Genomic DNA, 18921 nt, shown 5'->3' on the forward strand with positions numbered 1-18921 from the left:
AAAAAGGAGGAGAAAGTGGAACAGAGAACCCACACGTATTTCTACACAGTCTTTCCTCCAACCTGAAAATGGAGCAAATTCCTACTTAGCAGTACTTTTTCTTCCCCATATTAAACAAGCTGCCAGAAGAGCAGCCCGGACTTAAGGGCTAAGACCTCAAACCTTCCTCACCCAAAAAGACAGCTTCAGACCTGCGTGTCAGGCTCTGGGCTTCTACCACCCAGAGTGATGCCTGCAGGCCGAAAATAACTTCCTTCAAAATCCCCCCACTTGGAGGCGTGGCAATGCACTGAATAGCTTATTTGTATAGGACTTCATTTAACAAATGCTCTCTTTTTCCTGTACATAGTAAACATTATGCTTTTCTTATTTCAAAAGTATTTACTTTAGAAAAGATTACAAATATAGAGTTAAAAGGGAAATGACCTGTCACCCTATCACCCAGACTTGAGCACTGTGAAGAACTTTTATCTTTGCATATGAATGCAACTTTCAGTAAACTTTGGTTCATGATGTTTTAAAATGTCTTAGTTCAGTGTTTCAAGCCTATTTCTTTTTTTTAAAGATTTAATTTATTTATTTGAGAGCCAGAGTTACAGAGAGGCAGAGGCAGAGAGAGAAAGAGAGAGCAAGAGAGAGAGCTTCCATCTGCTGGTTCACTCCCCAAATGGCTGCAATGACTAGAGCTGGGCTGATCCAAAGCCAGGAGCCAGGAGCTTTTTCTGGGTCTCCCACGCGGGTGCAGGGGCCCAAGGACTTGGGCCATTTTCTGCTGCCTTCCCAGGCCACAGCAGAGAGCTAGATCTGGCATCTCCTCCACCATGTACCTGTTCTTCCAGATTATTTATGAACATGTGGGAAATTATGTTGAAGTGTATTTTTAAAGATTTATCTATTTGTTTATTTGAAAGGCAGAGTTACAGAGAGAGAAGGAGAGGGAGAGAGAGGTCTTCCATCCCCTGGTTCACTCCCCAAATGGCTACAACGGCCAGGGCTGAGCCAGGCCAATGCCAGAAACCAGGAGCTTCATCTTGGTCTCTTACATGGGTGCAGGGACCCAAGCACTTGGGCCATCTGCTGTTTCCCAGGCCACAGCAGGGAGCTGGATCGGAAGTGGAGCAGGCAGTACTTGAACTGAGGCCCATATTGGATGCCAGTGCTGCAGATGGTAGCTTAACCTGCTACACCACAGCACTGGCCCCTTGAAATGTATTGAAATCTCAGTGTTGAAAATATTCTTAAATTATTCACCGTGTCCATAATGGAAAAGGACAGCTCTGCTCCTTTCCAGTGAGCTCTTTCTGGGGAGACAATCTCCCCAGAGCCTGAGCTTGTGTTTCTATCCAGAGCGGTACTTGTGTTTTCCTCTCCATTTTTCCATGAGCCATTAAATAAATGTTTGTTTATTTATTTATTTGAAAAGCAGAGTGACACATAGGGTGGGGGGTGTGGAGAGACAGAGAGAGACAGAGACAGAGAGACAGAGAGACAGAGAGAAAGAGAATCGTCCATCTACTGTTCACTCCCCAACCGGCCATAGTGGATCCAGGCTGAAGCTAGGAGCCAGGAACTCCATCCAGGTCTCCTACCTGGGTGGAAGGGGACCAAGCACTTGGGCCATCTTCTGCTGCGTCCCCAGGCACATTAGCAGGGAGCAGGATCAGTAGCGCAGTAGCAGGACTCGAACAGGCGCCCCAATATGGGCTGCCAGGGTTGCAGATGGCGGCTTTACCTGCTGTGCCACAGTGCCAGTCCCTTCTTCCTCTCCTTTGGTGTTGGTCCTGGGTCAGTTTCCTTTTCTTGACCTGTCACCAGTCCCATAAGGGTTCTAAGGGGATGGGGGGAGCCTGAGGCTCCCCACACAACCATGAGCCAGTGTTTCGCCACTTACCACTCGGCAGACGCCAGGGTCCTCGCGTTCTGTCCTCAGTGTGCAGCAGCGCCCGGCCCGGCACGCTGGCCTCGTGTGTCGGCAGGGACTGAGCGCCTAGGGTGCTCAGAGGAGGCTCGCTCATCCACTGTGCATCAGAACCCGCTCCTGCCCGGGGGGGGGGGGGGGGGGGGGGGCTCTGTTTACAAGCAGAGCCCTGGGAAGGCTAAGGAGCTTGTCCGAGGTCACAGGACGCGCACGTCCCAGAGGCAGGTCTCAGAGCCGGACCCGCTGGCCACGAATCCTCCATGCCACCAACTCCCTCGCGGTGGCGACTGCAGGGAGAGGGGCTCCCGGTCTTTATCTCAGCTTCCCGCCTCTTTGATGTGTAATAGGAGAGCTGATCTCCCTGGGATGAGGGCCTTCAAGAAAAACCGGGGCGTGGGCGTCAACATTTTTGCCCCCAAAGAAGCGTATTTTTAAATCCCATTTCCCATAAACTTGTTGGAAGCATCCTCATAGCAGTAACTGTCGGGAGCTCTCCATGAGAGGCCGTGCGCCATTGTCATCAGCCGCACGTGGTGGACGGCTCAGCAGGGCCAGCGGGCGCAAGGGGCGAGCCTTGCAGTCCTGCTCCCCGCCCCCCCCCCCCCCCCCCGGGAACAGGCGCGTGTGGAGACCCCTGGTCACGAGGGCTTCTTTTCCCTTCAGTCTCCTGGAGGAGGACGAGGAGGAGGAGGGAGACCTGTGTCGCATCTGTCAGATGGCCGGGAGTTCCCCCGCCAACCCCCTGCTGCAGCCCTGCGGCTGCGTGGGAAGCCTGCGATTTGTCCACCAAGAGTGCCTGAAACAGTGGCTGAAAGTGAAAATCACGTCAGGTAGGTGGCAGGGGGCGCAGCGACCCCGCTGTCAGGCAAACTGGGGCCCAAGGCGGGGGGCCTCGCAGCCTCGGCAGCGGCCGAGCTCAGCGCTCTCGCCTGCGGCCGCTGTCCTCGCACTGGTGGGTTTTTGGCGTGGGCTGGGAGTGGGGAGGCCCCGAGAGAAGAATCCTGGAAACGTCTGCTGCTTGAGGCCTGAGCGGGGAGGCAAAGGTCGCCTCCTGGGAGGACGGACGTGTAAGAAGCCGGCCAGCGGCTGGAGCGGAGCCAGCACGCGGTGGCGGCTGGACACCCGCAAAGGGCGTCCCCAGGTCCACGGTGAGAGGCCCCGCCCACCGCCTCCTGGCGTCCTTTTATTGGGGGCGGGGGACGGGTGTCCTGGAAGAAAGTCGGCGAAGCTGCCTTTTTGCAGGCCGGGTGAGGAAAGAGCGATGATCCGGTTTTCCAGAACCAGGGTAGACAAAGGTTTCCACATGTGGTTCTGGGAGTTCTGTGCAGGAGCTACACCTGGCTGTGAAGCCTTCTCGGCTCCCTGGGGAGCCTGTCATCTAAACATAGCCACGTCCCCGGGTCGGCCCCTGCTCCTGGCAGAAAATAGAACGATTCTTTCAAAGCTGACGTTAGGAACCAGAGCAACTCCTGCAACGACCCAGGGGCATCAGGGCGCGCAGCTCCGAGAGGAGAGAGCTGTGCTGCTTTCAGACGCGTCCGTGAGCATTCCTGTCTCTTGCACATTCTCCTGGGAGACCTGGAGCTCCAGCCTGTGCCCTCCCCCAGGGCTGCGCTCTGGCTCCTCAGAGAGGGAAGGCCTGGGGTAACCGGCACCCTGACCGCCCCGTCCCTGAAGCTCTGTCTCCCTGCAGGCCCCTCGCCTAGCAGGAGAAACCTCGGACCACTGCCCAACGCGCTCCACGTGCACCACACAGCAAGCAAAGCACTTGCTGCAGAGGCAAAGAAACGAGTGGGCCTGGGTGGCTAATGACTCCACCGTAGAAGGCTCTGCCTTGCTGGGAATGTGGGCCAGCCAGACACTGAGGACAGAAACCCTCTCCAAGAAATACGGCAGGCCGGCGCCATGGCTTAACAGGCTAATCCTCCGCCTTGCAGCGCCGGCACACCGGGTTCTAGTCCTGGTCGGTGCGCCGGATTCTATCCCGGTTGCCCCTCTTCCAGGCCAGCTCTCTGCTGTGGCCCGGGAAGGCAGTGGAGGATGGCCCAAGTGCTTGGGCCCTGCACCCGCATGGGAGACCAGGAGGAAGCACCTGGCTCCTGGCTTTGGATCAGCGAGATGCGCCGGCCGCAGTGGCCATTGGAGGGTGAACCAACGGCAAAAAGGAAGACCTTTCTCTCTGTCTCTCTCTCACTATCCACTCTGCCTGTCAAAAAAAAAAAAAAAATACGGCATGAAATGACGCCACATGCTGTAAATGCCTGTGCTAGTATGGGTGTGCTCCATGCTCAGCAGAGCTAGGTTGGAAGACACATGGGGCATCCAGTAGCCAAAAGCATTGCAGGATGCTGCTAAAAAAAAAAAAAAAAAAGAAGGCAACAAAATACAGATAGGAGATGCTGTGCATCCCTGCCCTTTAGAAATCTCTGTTATTTACTATTTCTTGATGTACCCAGTGGAGAAATAGAGCTAAAGTACAAGCCCTGTCTTTACCAAATAACTAATAAGTCCTCTATTTCCAAATGCATAAGATAAATGCCGGTACCCCTTCGGTCTGCAGTAGGGGAACGTCGGGTGTGTGCTGCTTAGACGTGATAGCCACGGTTCTGCTCTGCCACTTTTGCACTGGGGAATGGGATGAGTGGAGAAGCCCTGCTCCATGATGTGTCTATAGAAGGCAGCGAGAGGGGAAGCCTTCTCCCGAATGAGGCCGGGCTCAGGCTGGAGACCTGCCCTGGGTGGCGGTAACTGGCACCCACATGTGGCCCCTGTCTTGCTTTTCTCGGCTGGGAATGGCCACGGGGTGGGAGTAAGGGCAGATTTTTAAGCCGCTGATTGAGGATAGATTCTACCATCCATTTAGTCCTCACGAATCTACCTGGGTCTATGTCCGCTCTACAGGAAAAAAAATATCATAGACCCAATGTTATTCTCTTAACAAACACCTGTGGTATAGACTCTTAGCTTCTGTGTAGCAATTCCAATTTTATGAACCATCATGTTTTTATTTAAATAGAAAGCAAGACCTGTTATTTAGAAGTCATGGGAATTTCACTCATATGAGGCTTGCATAATGATTACAAAGGAAAATTTTCAGATCTCAGATTCAAGGTCATTTTCTACAGAAGATGACGGGCTTTCCATGAAAGTCACTGAAGTTCAGAATTATACAAGGTCACTCTCAAAATATCACCTACCCAGAGCGCCGCCACAAATAGATGCAGGGCTATAGTAACGTATAATTGTGTGTGCATGTGTGTGTACGTGTGTGTGTGTGCACTGAGAGCACGGGGGACCTACTGTCTCACCCACACTTCTGCATCTGATTCAGGAGCGAACCAGGAAGCTGTGAATACCTGTGAGATGTGCAAGCACGACCTGCTGGTCGACCTGGCTGCCTTTAACATGGCTGAGTTCTACCAGAAGCACCAGCAAATCCGGGTAAGGAGTAGGCACCCTCACCCTGCCCCCATGGCGCAGTGGGCAAGGCGGGGAACTCAGGGAACTCGCCTCTGTAATCTAAGGAATGCAGAAGGCCTGCAGGCGCCCTGACTCTAGGAATGTCCACTTAGCTCACTGCTGCGGGAAGGCCTGGGTTGTCCTGGGTGGAGGCCTCTGTGTTGTCAGGGCCAGAAGTGGGAAGCTCCAGCAGCCAACTGGACACACGGAAGTAGCAGAGTCTGGTGAGCTCCAGGCACCTGAATTTGCTGGGATAAATGAAGTTCAATAGCAATAAGAGAGAGTAGCTCAGGGTCTTGGCGGAAAGGGCTCCCAATTCAAACATCAAGCAACTCTGGAGTACTAAGGAACTGTTTACCCTAACAGTAGTAAGCGTGTAGTGAGTGCCGACTGTGCGCGTCTCACACCTACTGAGTTCACTCTCGGGGGCATTTGGATTGTATTTCCAGTGCTGTGAAAAAGTTAGCTAGCCTCATGAAGGTGAGTCATGCCAAGGTCATAATAGTTAATCACCCAAATCTCAAACTAAAAAAAGAGAAAACCTTTTTTTTAAAAGATTCATTTATTTGTTTGAGAGGCAGAGGCAGAAAGAGAGAGAGAGAGAGAGAGAGGAGAGGAGAGGAGAGGAGAGGAGAGGAGAGGAGAGGAGAGGAGAGGAGAAGAGAGAAATCCTCTATCTGCTGGTTCATTCCCCAAATGGCTGCAATGGCCAGAATTGGGCCAATCCGAGGCCAGGAGCCTGGAGCTTCTTCAGGTCTCCCACGTGGGTGCAGGGGCCCAAGCACTTGGGCCATCTTCCACTGCTTACCCAGGCCATAGCAGAGAGCTGGATCACAAGTGGAGCAGCCAGGACTAGAACCAGTGCCTATATGGGATGCCAGCACTGCAGGCGGCAGCTTTACCTACTACGCCACAAAAGAAAACCTTTCTTTTAGAACTACACTGTCCAGTGTAGAACCCACAGTCCACATGGGGCTGCTGAGCAGGTGGCAAGTTCTAATCCTCCACATGTGCTGTGTGGAAAAAGCACCGAATTTCAAAGACCCAATGCCCCCCCCCCCCAAAAAAAAAGAGAATGTGAAATATCACTTAATTCTATGTAAGTACACCCTGAGTGCCAGAGACTCAACATTTTCCAGTTCCTCAAGGAAGGAGCGGGGAGGTCGCCACTCCACCCCAACAACGAGTGAAAAGCTGGACAAACTGAAAATGCAGCCCAGGGCAGGCTGCTGCACCTGCAGCGGGAGAGGCCGAGGGCGGAGGGAGCCCCTAACCTGAGACTGCTGCTGCGCGCCCCAGCCCTGGGAGGCAGCGGAGCGGGCACTAATGAATCGCCAGAGGCCCAGCCAGTGTGGACCAGCCATGGCCCCACTGGAGTGAGTTATCTCTAGGTTCCTAGGGTGCGTGTTGAGAACGATCCATTCATAGTTCAGGCAAGTTCTGATCCACACAGAGCCAGGGCCTTCTGTTCCTGACAAGGCCTGCCTGGGAGAGACTCCAGCCTGCTGAAGTCTCGTCAGTAGTGGGGAGAAGGGGGATCCAAGCCCGGCCCCCTGCCCCAGCCATCTAGGGTGGGGACTGGGGAGTGTGTGCGCCGTTCAGAGCCCAGAGGCACGAGGCTGCTGAGACACGGAGGGCCGCAGAATGCTTCCCCTCCCCAGCGCCCTCGCCACCACGTTACCAAAGACCTGTTCCTAGCGTGCCTGGAACCCAGCCAAAAATGCAAAATAAAGTTAAAAATACAAGGCATACTAAAAGACAAAAAAAAAAAAAAAAAAACCATAGAGCAAGCATCAGAACCAGACTCAGATACGGCCGGGATGTTGGCATTAACACAAGCAGCAATGTACAACAAGTGTGATTAATAGGCTAAGACCTCTGAGTAACCGGAGAGCATGCGCGAGCAGAGAGGTGGGTGGGCGCTCGGGACACCTGCTCCCGTGTCAGAGTGCTGGGCTCGCGTCACGCCTCTGCTTCCGCTGCAGCTTCCTGCTCAGGTGCCCCCGGGAGACAGCAGGTGGTGGCTCAGCTGAGTCCCTGCCAACCACTGGCAGACCCGGCTGGAACTCGCAGCTCCTGGCTGCAGAGGCCAGCAATGAGGAATGCCTTTGGTGGGCTTATTAGTAGGCTGCACACCACTGAGGAGAGGAACTCTAAGCCTGAGAATATGTTCAGTGCCACAACTGAAAAGCAAAGAGGAAAAAAAAATTAGAAAAAAATGCAGAATATGCTGGAACGGTGGCACGAGTATACAAAAGGCAGAGCACGTGTGATGGGAACATCAGAAGGAAAAGACAGAGAAAGTAGCAGAGGGTATATTTAAAGCAATCACTGAGGATTTACCTCAAATTAATGTCACTCAACAAATCACAAAGCCGGGAAGCTCAGCAAACACCAGGCAGGACAACGCTGACGAAACGTCACCAGGACGTATTTAAGAGACAATGAAGAACAGCAAAGGTGAAGAGAAAGTGCTGGAGGAAGCAGAGGGAACCACAGCTTCCCCATACAAAGGCAGAGCTAAGCGGCCCTCTGCTTCTCAGGACCCACGGCTCTGCTCCCCGTCCAGCTGCCCGCTGATGCGCCCGGGAAGCAGCGGATGATGGCTCCAGTGCTTGAGTTCCTGACACCCACGTGGGAGACCCTCCCTGGGTCCTTGGTCTCAGCCTGCCCCAGCTCCAGCTGCTGTGGCCATCTGGGGAGTAAACCAATGGACGGAAGATCTGTCACCCTCTCCCTCTCTCTCTGTCACTCTTTCTTTCAAACAAATAAGTAAGTGAATATTGTAGAACAAATACTTAAAGCTCTTGGACCCCGGCTTCGGCCTGCCTCAGCCCTGGCCATTGGGGCCATCTAGGGAGTGAACCAGCAGGTGGAAGACCTCTCTCTGTCTCACCCTCTCTATACGTAACTCTTTCAAATCAATAAATCTTAAAAAAAAAAAAAAAAAAAAAGAGGAGAAGGCAGAGGAAGGGGACAGGGATTCATCGTCCAATTGAGGCTCTGACCAGAATGCTGCCACCAGAGCACACCATGGACAGCCCACTGGCCTCGGCGCCCACGGGTCTGCCTTGTCTAGTAAAGGCCTCCCGTGGCCCCAGGCATTTCCGCGCTGGTCTCCTGCCCAGCTGCTACCACCATGCACAGTTCTACCAGCAGTTTTTGTGTAGCTGGCCCGGTAGCAGCTCACCCCGCTTGCACGCCCACAGCCCCAGGCAGTCTGTCCCACTGAGAAGCACCACCAGGCAGGAGAGCTGACCCGAAATCCAAAGTCACTATGTGACCTTGAGGAAACGTGAAACCCTGGGCTCAGGCCCCCGTCTGCAGGAAGCAGGAGATGATTCCCACTTGCAGGGGTGGACAGAGGAGACCCCAGTACATCGCCCATGAACACAGGGCCCGCAGAGAAGGCTGTCGGTGGTGAGGACTGCCATGGTCGGCCCCAGACACGCCCCGTCGCTGGCGCTCGAAGGAGGAAGCCGCGGACCCCAGGGACCAAGCCAGAGTCCTTCACTGGACAAACTCAGCCGGGCCACCCCAGAGACATGCCCACATCCTGGCCTTGCCGCATCGCACCGCTGAGAGAACTGGCTACCAGCACGTTCTACAAAGTCATTGTGTCCGCTGGGGCCTGGGTAGGAAACGGATGCCGGCCCACTCCAAAGAGGTGAGCAACTAGGGCTGAACCAAGGGCAGAGCGAGTGCTGCAAAGGAAAGCAAGATCAGAATCTTCTGGTATCGTGCAACGGGAGGTGGTGGCAACTGTGGCAAAACAGAGCACGCTCGCCCCGACCTTCAGATCTCCAACGCTCCTACCTTCCATCTAACCAGAGCACAGCCCCAGACCGGTCACTGGCCACCAACTGTTGATGCTGACCCTAGAGCAGTGGTCTTCGGCCCAGCAGCAGCAGGATCACCAGGGAACTCACTAGAAATGCACAGCCGGAGCCACTGAGCGGGAAACTCGGGAACCGGGGAGCAGGGCCAAGGAGCTGTGTTTTCGAAAGGCCTCTCCGCCATGCTCATGCCTTGCTGAAGGTGGAGCCTCTGGGGGCAAGAGTTGTGGCTGAGGGCCCAGCCCTGTGGCACAGGAGGTTAAGCCACTGCTTGTGATGCCAACATCCCATATGGCAGCACCAGCTGAGAGTCCTGGCTGCCCCCGCTCTGATCCAACTCCCTGCTAATGCACCTGGGAAGGCAGCACATAGTGGCCAGAACTCCTGCCACCCACATGGAGCGCAGGATGGAGTTCCTGGCACCTGGCTCTGGCTCAGGCTCAGGCTGATCTGGCCCTGTCTGGTGCAACTATCTGGGGAGTGGACTAGCAAATGGATGTGTTCTCTCTCTCTCTCTCTCTCTTTCTCTCTCTGCCTTTCAAATAAATACATATTTTTTTAAAAAAAATTATGTATTTATTTGAAAGTCAGATTACACAGAGAGAGGAGAGGCAGAGAGAGAGGTCTTCCATCTGCTGGTTCACTCCCCAGTTGGCCGCAAGAGCCGGAACTGTGCCGATCCAAAGCCAGAAGCCAGGAGCTTCTTCCTGGTCTCCTACATGGGTGCAGGGGCCCAAGGACTTGGGCCATCTTCTACTGCTTTCCCAGGCCATAACAGAGTGCTGGATCTGAGGTGGAGCAGCTGAGACTTGAACCAGTGCCCATATGGGATGCCGGCACTGCACGTGGCAGCTTTACCCGCTACGCCACAGCGCCGGCCCCACATATACTTTTTAAGTAGCTGAATAAGCCACTGTCTGATCCAAACTCGCACGTATTTATCTTGTTTTCCCCATCTGTGCTTATGTTTATGGAACATGCACCACACGCGGGGCACTGGGCAAGGCACTGGGTGCGCAAGAGCGACCAAGACGCAGACCTCGCCCTCCCACATCTTCCATGCAAGCAACTCGCCCGCACCCTTCCTCCCTCGGCTCTGGTAGGACATGTTTGCTTTGCTGAACACCACACGCATCCGTGTCAGCTCATTTTACCACCACGCCTGGCAGAGGCCACTCCTGCTCACAGGCGTGCGGTCACTGTGGCCCTGCACAGTTCACGCGCTTTGCCCCAAGTCACCATGCTCGCTGGCCCCAGGCTGCCCACCTCACCTGGCACCTGGCGGCCCTGGGCATGCCCTCCGCGTGCTGGAGAGATGCTTCCAGAGGCCTCGCCACGCCCTGCACGAGGGTCTCGCCGGCCCCGGGCTGCCCCTGCCACATCTCAGCCTTGGCCGTACACAGGCACCTGATTGCCCTCAGAGCCAGGAGTGGCTCTCCGGCACGTTCGAAGGCTCCGAGCATTGATCCAGGCTGACAGTTTCTTCCAGTGCTTTCCCCGGTGCTGAGGATTTCCATCGGCATTAAATCTCTTGTCTAAAACGAAGAGAGACACGCAGCTGGTGGGCGGGCCGGGCTCTATAGAGGTCTCCTGTAGTGCACAAAGCGGATTCAGAATGCGATGCAACTGGGCCGTGGTCCTCCGCTAAAGAATGTATCAGAACCTGGCTAGCTCGACCCTTGCTGAACACATTTCATGGCGCTCCCTCCGTTGGCCAGGCCCTCCCACTTGTGCGGCGTGCAGACAGCTCTGAGTAGCCGGAGCAGCCACGAGAACGCGGGCTCTGATGGACGGCGGCACCCGGAGCTCTGACGAGGGCGCGCAGAGCAGCCAAGCTGTCCACGTGACAGGTTCCCTCCCACAGGCCAGAAAACAGACAGGATCCGCTAGCAGTGGCTTCTCAAATTATCTGCAGAAAACATTAGTGGATATTTTCCCATATGCGTGCCTCCTGGCTTTATTGAGTCATAAAAAAGTCAATGATTTCCCCGAATGCTTGGACAAACCTGAGCGTCCCAAGCCTGTCTCCAGCCGGCGATTTGCCATGGCGCCTCCGAGTGGCTCTGTGCACCCCAGCTCCTGGCAGGAAGACCGCGGGTGGGCTGGGGGACGCCTGGGCTCAGGAAAGCCCCCGAGGGACAGGCCAGTTAGGAGGTGGCTTGGCCAGGTGGGGTGGGGGTGGGGAACAGTCTTTAAAGGAGTCCCAGCCCGGAGGGTGGGAGGAGATACTTCGAACAGAATCAAGAACAAGCCACAGGCTCTCTGCTTGCCAGGACCGGCTGAACAGAGGAAACCCTGCCACGGAAGGCTAAAAATAGGAGGCGAAGTGCTAAGGACAAGATGGGTTTTCCAAGACGGGTCTAGGGGCGGTGGAGAAGCCGGAGCAGGGTGCCCGCAGCCGGCTGAGATCCGGAGCTGGCCCCGGCTCAGAGGATCCTCGCTCGACTCCTTCGTCCTTCCTGGCCGCTCCCTGGTCCTGCAAGGGGTGGGTTCTGGGACGCCTGCCTGAGCTGCCCTAGAGCCACGTTGAGAACAGAGAAATGAGCCGGGGAAGCTGGCGGCGGCTGCAGGAGGGAGGAGGAAGGGGAGCCGAGTCCACTGCTGTCATCTTGGGAGCGCAGAGTCACGACGGTCACAGTCATGGTGCTGACCTGTCCCTGTCCTCTGCTGGGGATTCAGTCCCTGGGGCTGAGTGGCTTTGGAGCCCAGTCTGGCCCATTCTCAAGCTCCCACCCACCCAAAGGGATCTGTCCTGGGCCAGGGGAGGGGCTCAAAGGGCCCTCCCTCTGCTGCTGGCTTGCTGAAGGTCCAAGCAGGGTCCCAGGGGTGAGGACAGAGCGCTGTGGCCAGCCTGATGGCCAGAGCCTCCCTTGGCAGCACCATCAAGGAAAAGAAAACACAGCCCAGGGCCCAAGACAAAGCCGAGGAACAGCGCCAGGTGCGAGGCGTGGTGTGCGAGCTTGGGGTCCGAGAACAAAGGGACGACGAGACTGATACACAGCCTGGCAGGGCCGGGGGAGCACTCAAAACAAGTGCATGAAAACAGCAGACAGGAGGAGCATGAGCAAAGGCCCTGTGGCTCCCAGCGCCTGGGAGAACTCTCTGGAGGTGAAATGGCCACAGACCAGCAGCAGGGAGAGAGGTCCCCTAGGAGAGGCCTGTGGGAAGCCCAGTCATAATGGGAGAAACGTACAGAACTAAGGCCGGAGCCCTTTCTCCGGGCAAACGAGGGATCCAGGAAAAGAAAGCATGCCCACGCCTCCTGCATCCCCGACGCTCCGTGGAGACACATCTCCTGCTTCCCACTCGCCTCAAACGCACCAGCAGCTCCGCGCACACAGCCTGGTGCCCCAGCTCCTCAGTCGCCGCCTCACTGCCTTCCCAACCGGTGCCAAAGCTTCCCTAGAAATCCAAACCAAATGCCTCCCCCTTCACCCCAGCCACCCAGTGAGGAGGGGCTTGGGCTTGCTCCACCGCTTGTCTGTTCGCTGACTCAGCAAGGCACTCACCACCCCCCCAGCCACCCCCCAGCCGCCCACGGAGGTTCTTTAAGGAACTGAAGAAACTGCCTCCTCCAAGGAGCCTTCCACCTTCCTGCTCAACCAGGCTCTCCCTCTGCATCTCCACTGGAGCCCACAGTGCGTCCAGCCTATGTTGAAGCTCTTCACAGGCCAGGCTTGCTCCCCCACACCAGGTGACGGGGTGCCCCCCCCCGGCAGCGCCCTGTGCTCCCCACAACACCCAGCTCAAGGTTTTGCTCAGTAACTGCTCGTTAAATGGCTGTGGAATGCAACTGAGCCTGGCAAATGGAACTTGCTCAGCGCATGCTCTGTAGGAGGTACCGCACAGCCAGAGGGCGGTGGGCGTTCAGCCTCATGGCTAGGACTGCCGCGTCCTGCAGCCAAGTACCTGGGTTCCTCACCTGGCTCTGGCTCCTGACCAAAGCTTCCCACCCATGGAGACCCTGACAGGCAGGAGTGACAGCCCAAGAAGGTGGGCTCCTGCCACCCATGCAGGAGATCTGGATTGAATTCCTGGCTCCCCAAGGAGTTGGGTCCCTGCCACCCACATGGGAGACCTGGGTTGAATTCTCAGATCCCAGCTTCGGCCCCCCGCCCAGGGCTGGTGCAGTCATTTGAGTAGTAAACCAGCAAATGAGAGTGCGCTCGCTCTCTCAAATACACAAAAAGAACTGCAGGAGGCGGGCTGCCTTGGCCTCGACCCTGGTCCTCCTGCGGCTCTGTCCCCTGGTCCCCCAGGGCAGCCTTCCTTGGAGCCTGGGCTCCTGGCCCATTCCTCGTTCCCCCTTAGTCTTGTTCCCCCCACCCCGTGATTCAGATCATGAATGTTTTACAGCTGAACCGAAGAGCCTCCTTTTCCTTATTTAGGCACAGAACGAGCTGATCAATTCCAGCTTCTACCTGGTGCTGCTGCTTCACTTCTACGAGCAGAGGTTTGCAGAAATTATGACACTCAACTACGACTGGATCACAAGAGAGAGGGTGAGGCTGCTTGCGCCAGGGCGCCGGGGCACCGGGACGCCAGGGCACCGGGCTGGGGCTGCGCACAGCCGCATTCAGACCTGCGGTGTTGCCGGTCAGCACGCAGTGTGTTGAGGTCCTTGTGGCCAGGCGGGAAGCTAAGGGCCTGTCGTTATCAGAACTAAGGTATAGCGGTTTCTCAGAGGATGCACAGTGACCCTCTGGCTGAAGCTTAAGGAATTATCACATTAATTGCTTACTATTAAGCATGAGCAGTAATTAAGTGGTAATGTGACTCTCTCAGGATATTTGCTCCCTAAAATAGAGGCCAGCAAGGGTGCTGGGGCTGCGAGGGCATCACGTGTGGGCACAGAAGACCTGGGAAAGGAGGCTCCTCCGCACAGGAGAGGGATTTAAAAAGCAATGGGGCCAGAAGAGCTCCCTTCATGTCGTGGTTTCCATCCTAGGCTACCTTAAGCCAGCCCACATGTGTGCGTGTTTGTGTGCGTGCGTGTGTGTGCATGTGCACCTGCTGAAGGAGCCAGCCTGCCTGGGAACAAAGGTGCGGGAGCTGAAGACGGCACTGTCACTGGAGAAGCCACCGTGCACTTGCCAGGAATGATCACCCAGGGCACTTCTGCCTTAAACAAGAGACCTGGGCCCCCGGGAGGCCACGTGGTGGGGCTGGGGGCGGTTTGGCCGAGCTCTGCTCCTCACTGGACGACGGGCGGAGCTCTGGGTGTCCCGGCACACTCAGTCACTGTCAAGTCAGCACTTGAGCGAGCCCGGAGGGTCTTCCTTCTCATCCAATGGCTGCTGCTGCCAGGGCCAGGCCACAGCAGTGCAAGTGCAGTGGCTCCTTGCATACCTTAAGGTCACGACAGGAGTACAGTGGGCTCTGAGTGCCTCGCATTCCCGGGACACCCCTTGGGGCTCGGCTCTTGACCCCTGCTCATGTCACAAGGTCGTGTCTGGGGTGTGAGCCAGTGTGGCAGTGGGCAAGCCAACCAAAGACGGTGCCACGAGACAGTTCTGCTGATACTCTGCAAGTGCCCCCCTTCCTCCTCCTCCTCCTCCCACAGGTGAACAAGACGCACCTGCCAACTCCTGGGGGCTGGAACCTTGGAGTGGAGTTTCTTACGTCGCCCCAGACCCTGCACAGCTCTGGGCTGTTGTGGTTCATCTCTGCTAAAAATGATACGTTCAAACCAGTGGTCGCAAAAGTTATAGATTTGTTTCCTACTTTTTGAGCTTAAGTTCTCCCTCTTCAACCCTGAGCTCTTGATGAAGAAAACAGGCTGGGGCTCTGCCAGATACCTCCTCAGCATTGCAGCCTCTTTTTGACCCAAGTGTGTCCTTAACTCTTCTACGGATTTAATGGTGACATAAATTCCCCAGAGACAAACATTTTTTGAAAAAAATAAAATAAAATAAAAAGGAAAGCACAGGAAGCAGGAAATGATCCTTTGTTAACATTTCTGTGACCTCATTTTCATGATTCCACATTTTTTTAAATGAGCTTTTTATTGCACATCGAACTTCAAAGCACACAGGGTTGACCCAGGTCACGGATGGTCCTGACATGAGAGAGCTAGCCAGCGTCAGCCGCACAAGATCGCAGCAAGCAGCCCAGCCCAGTGGATGAAGGCCAAGGCCCTGATGCCCTGGCTGCGAGGACGCTTCTGGTAGAACTGTCCCGGGGAAGGAGCGAGCTTCACCAGGGCTGAGCTGGGAACCAGAGCGGAAAGAGGCAACACTTCGGTCAGCTCACGTTTAATTTGGGAAATCCTGAGAGGCAACTCGCCCACATCAACCGCCAAGCTGTCACCAGCTGGACTGGTCACTTCAGGGGCACTCACGGGAAAGCAGAGGACCAACGGCTCTTTGTCAAGTTCACACTCTTCCGGACTGGCCTCTTGGTGTTTGTCCATTGAAGACTCGGGATCTGAGAGCAGCAATTAGCTAAAAAGAGGCCCTAAGTTGGGAGAGAACCGTTCTTTGCCACTTCTTTACTTACCTGAACCAGAGAATTCATTCATGGTGGGCTTCGTGGCTGGGTCTCATCGGGAGACCCAGTGCCAAATGGCTGTCAGTGGTGGTCATACATGTCCACACCCACCCATGCACTGCCCTGGACCAGGGGCTGAACAGGGGGGCAGGCAAAGAGGCTACCGGATATGACATCATGACACCCCTTACTTGAAGGAACTTACGATCAAATTGGGAGACAAGACATTGTTGTCAGACCAGGAAATAACTGGGAAGTTGCACCTGAGCAGGAGAAGTGGTGGCCCCAGGTGACAGTGCAGGATCTCGGGACCCAGTGAAACTGACCACATAGGATCTTGCCTGGCTGGGGCTTCCTGAGGTTTCCAGTGACCCCTAGAGCACACACAGTCCCCCAGTGAGGTTGTGAGCTCTTGGAGGGCAAAGCCAGCCCTTCTGCCCCATGTCTCTGATGATGCTGGGTGCCCAGTGTCACGGCTGCCTGTGGGCAACACCCCAGGCACTATGGATGCCAGGAGCAGTGAGTGGCTACCCATGTACCAAATGACCGCCAAGGAAGGCCATGGTCTGCATGGGTTGGGGGGAGTGGAATCCTTCTCTCTTGGGTTCCCCACTGTCCTCTGGGGCCTAGAAAACACCTTGGACATAATAGGTATTCAATAATTATTTTGTAACACTTTAAATTTTTTAAAATCGACACACAGCGTATCTGGCACGGCGTGCTGTTTCCATGCACGTGTGCAAAGTGTGACGGTCAGAGCAGGGTGACATCCATAGCCACATTTTCACTCCTCTCTGACACCGCAGCTTTGTGAGGCACAACGAACTGAGTCAGAACCTACTGCTTCCAAGACTCCAGTCTTTTAACAACTTTCTGTTCTGTTTATTGAAGAGGCAGTGTGTGTGTGTGTGTGAGAGAGAGACAGACAGACAGAGACAGACACTAGGACTGGACCAAGCCAGAGCCAGGAACTCAGGTCTCCCATGTAGGTGGCAGTGACCAATGACCTGAGCCATCACCTGCTGGGGGCACTCTCCAGCCAGGCTCTTCGGGGACACAGTGGCCCAGGGCCCTATGCTTTGGGAGTCTGATGGCAAAGCTGCTTCTGTTATTGCTCCTGCCAAGCGGCCAGTGCAGGAGATGATGCTGAGAGCGACTCTCGCCGAGGGCAGCTGGGGAGGCCGGGGTAGTCCATGCACAGGGCTCAAAGGCTGCGTGCAGCCCCGGACCTCTGAATGGCTTCAGCCTGGGGCTGACGGCCCAGGAGCCTGGGAGGCCCATGGAGGATGCGCTGGGGGAGAAACCAGCAGGGGGGAAGGGGCCCAACTGGGTGGGCAGGGATGAGGGGCGCACTGCACTGTGTGTTCCTCTCTGCTAGTGCCCGGCAGGGAGCTGGCCCTTTTCCAAGATGGGGGCGTCTCCAGGGAACACAGCCTCACCGGGCCTGGCTCGCCCTGTAGCCTGACAGGGACACAGGCTGGCCGGGAGGTGACGCTGAGTGCACTTGCCTGCCCTCTTCCCCTTCAGCGCGCTGTCCTGAGTGTCCTCCTGGCCCGGGTCTTCTCCAGTCTCCATCCGATGATTTGGGTAGTCTCCTGCAGGGGGCGCCCTCCTTTGCCTTCAGGCCAGCCGGAGCAGTCAGCGGCTGACCTGGGGCTGGGAGCACCAAGAAGCAGAGCCCCCATCCCGCTGCCACTTCAGTCAGGGCCCCTCCCCGTTCACACCACTTCTGCAAAATGGCAACTCCACCTCCAAGGACCAAATCCAGCCCTGCCGAGAGAAGCCAGGTTTGGTCCACGGTCAGAAAACCTTCCCTCCTCACCAAGATGGCGGAGGCTGAGGGTTGGTTGCACAGTTGTGGTCACCGGCACGGAATCTAGAGGCAGCCTGAGGTCCCCTCGGCGGCCCAGCCGAGAGCACAGTGCAAAGGACTCATTTACCAGGTGGCCGGCACCTGCCACCCTAGACCAACTCCATCCTCCTCCTGTCCCCACGCTGGGCACAGAAAGGCACCTGCAGACCAGGGCTGCTTGCACACTGGCCACACAGTTGCCCCAGGGGTAGTGTCCAGGACCCCTTGTTTTGTCCCCTAGCTTGTCACAAAGCCTCTCTTCTTCCCAGCCCCTCCTGCCTGCACAATGGGCTCCCATGGAGGAGTTCATGGGTTTGTCCTTGTGGCATAAAGCGCCAGAAAGGACAAAGAGATAGCCCAGGGCCTCGACAGGCCTGCCACTTCCTGCTGGGCAGAAAATACCGCCGATTGTTTAAACGCCAGCGCTGGGGCCAGGGGCCAATTAGCAGGGCCCATCCCCCCCTGCAGCCTGGAAATGCCACGCCTGAGCCATTGGGGGGGGGGGGAGCGGACTCTGACTGTCAGGTCAGTTGCTGAAAGGAAGCAGGTCTGTTCCACCACGGAATTTAGAAGCCCCAAATGACAAAAGTGACCGGGTGGTGGCTGCTGCGGCTGTCTATTTAGGACCAGGCCACACCCCGTGGAGGCCGCCGATCAGCCGTTGGCCTGGGCGTCTCCGCCAGCCAGGTTCCCCGCCCCTTCCAGGTGATGTAAGGGGCTCCTGGAACATTCCTGAGGCTGGGGGATTAATACATGTGTGCACCGCCGCCCTGGAAAAACAATTCACTCCTCATTGTCTTCTTTCTCGTAGTTGTCAAGAAATTACCTACAGCCCCGACAGGAAGAAGATGAAAGTAGGTTTTGGGGTCAGCCCTGTCGTTCTGTGGGTGCTTCCTTTCCTAACTGCTCCGATTCTGTTACTCTGTTGCCTGTTGAGCCTAACGCGGTGGTAAGGAGCCACGGCCGCCCCCCGCAGGCGACAGCCACCCCGGGCGCAGGGCGGAGCCCAGCCGCAGCAGCAGGCCGGGCGAGAATTTTGATTCTTCCACAAGGTCGGGCAAGGGCCGCCGAGGCATGGGGTACCGCCCCAGGCCCACGCGGCCGGCAGCTGGGGGGCCGCCGGGTTCCCCTGAAGGCTCCAACCCTGGCAGGGGGCGTTTGCACAAGGGGCCACGTTCGCCCACCAGCTCTGCCCTCCATTCAGCCCAGTCCAGGGGGGGCTCTGGAGTCAGAGGCCGAGCAAAGCGGGGAGGGCGCCTGAGCACGCGCCCCGAAAGGGAGTCTCCTTCCTGTTCCCCCGCCAGAGTGCGCTCCGAGGAGGCACGAGGGCTGGGAGCCGGGCCCGGGAGGGCTCGTCCCGCAGCGGG

The 18921-nt window shown here is 56.4% G+C and overlaps 1 protein-coding gene across 2 annotated transcripts in view; it reads left to right on the plus strand.

Annotated features, from left to right (window-relative positions):
* The window catches only part of MARCHF10 (membrane associated ring-CH-type finger 10), an 81008-nt gene that overhangs the window by 59919 nt on the left and 2168 nt on the right, over positions 1 to 18921 (plus strand). For both annotated transcript variants that reach the window (XM_062216429.1, XM_062216430.1), the window contains exons 6-9: positions 2582 to 2748; positions 5250 to 5359; positions 13602 to 13715; positions 18366 to 18408. In XM_062216429.1, the coding sequence (XP_062072413.1) occupies positions 2582 to 2748; positions 5250 to 5359; positions 13602 to 13715; positions 18366 to 18408 (434 nt within the window). The remainder of the gene's footprint in view (positions 1 to 2581; positions 2749 to 5249; positions 5360 to 13601; positions 13716 to 18365; positions 18409 to 18921) is intronic.

The sequence above is a fragment of the Lepus europaeus genome, chromosome 18 (assembly GCF_033115175.1).
Source record: "Lepus europaeus isolate LE1 chromosome 18, mLepTim1.pri, whole genome shotgun sequence".
Taxonomy (NCBI): Eukaryota; Metazoa; Chordata; class Mammalia; order Lagomorpha; family Leporidae; genus Lepus; species Lepus europaeus.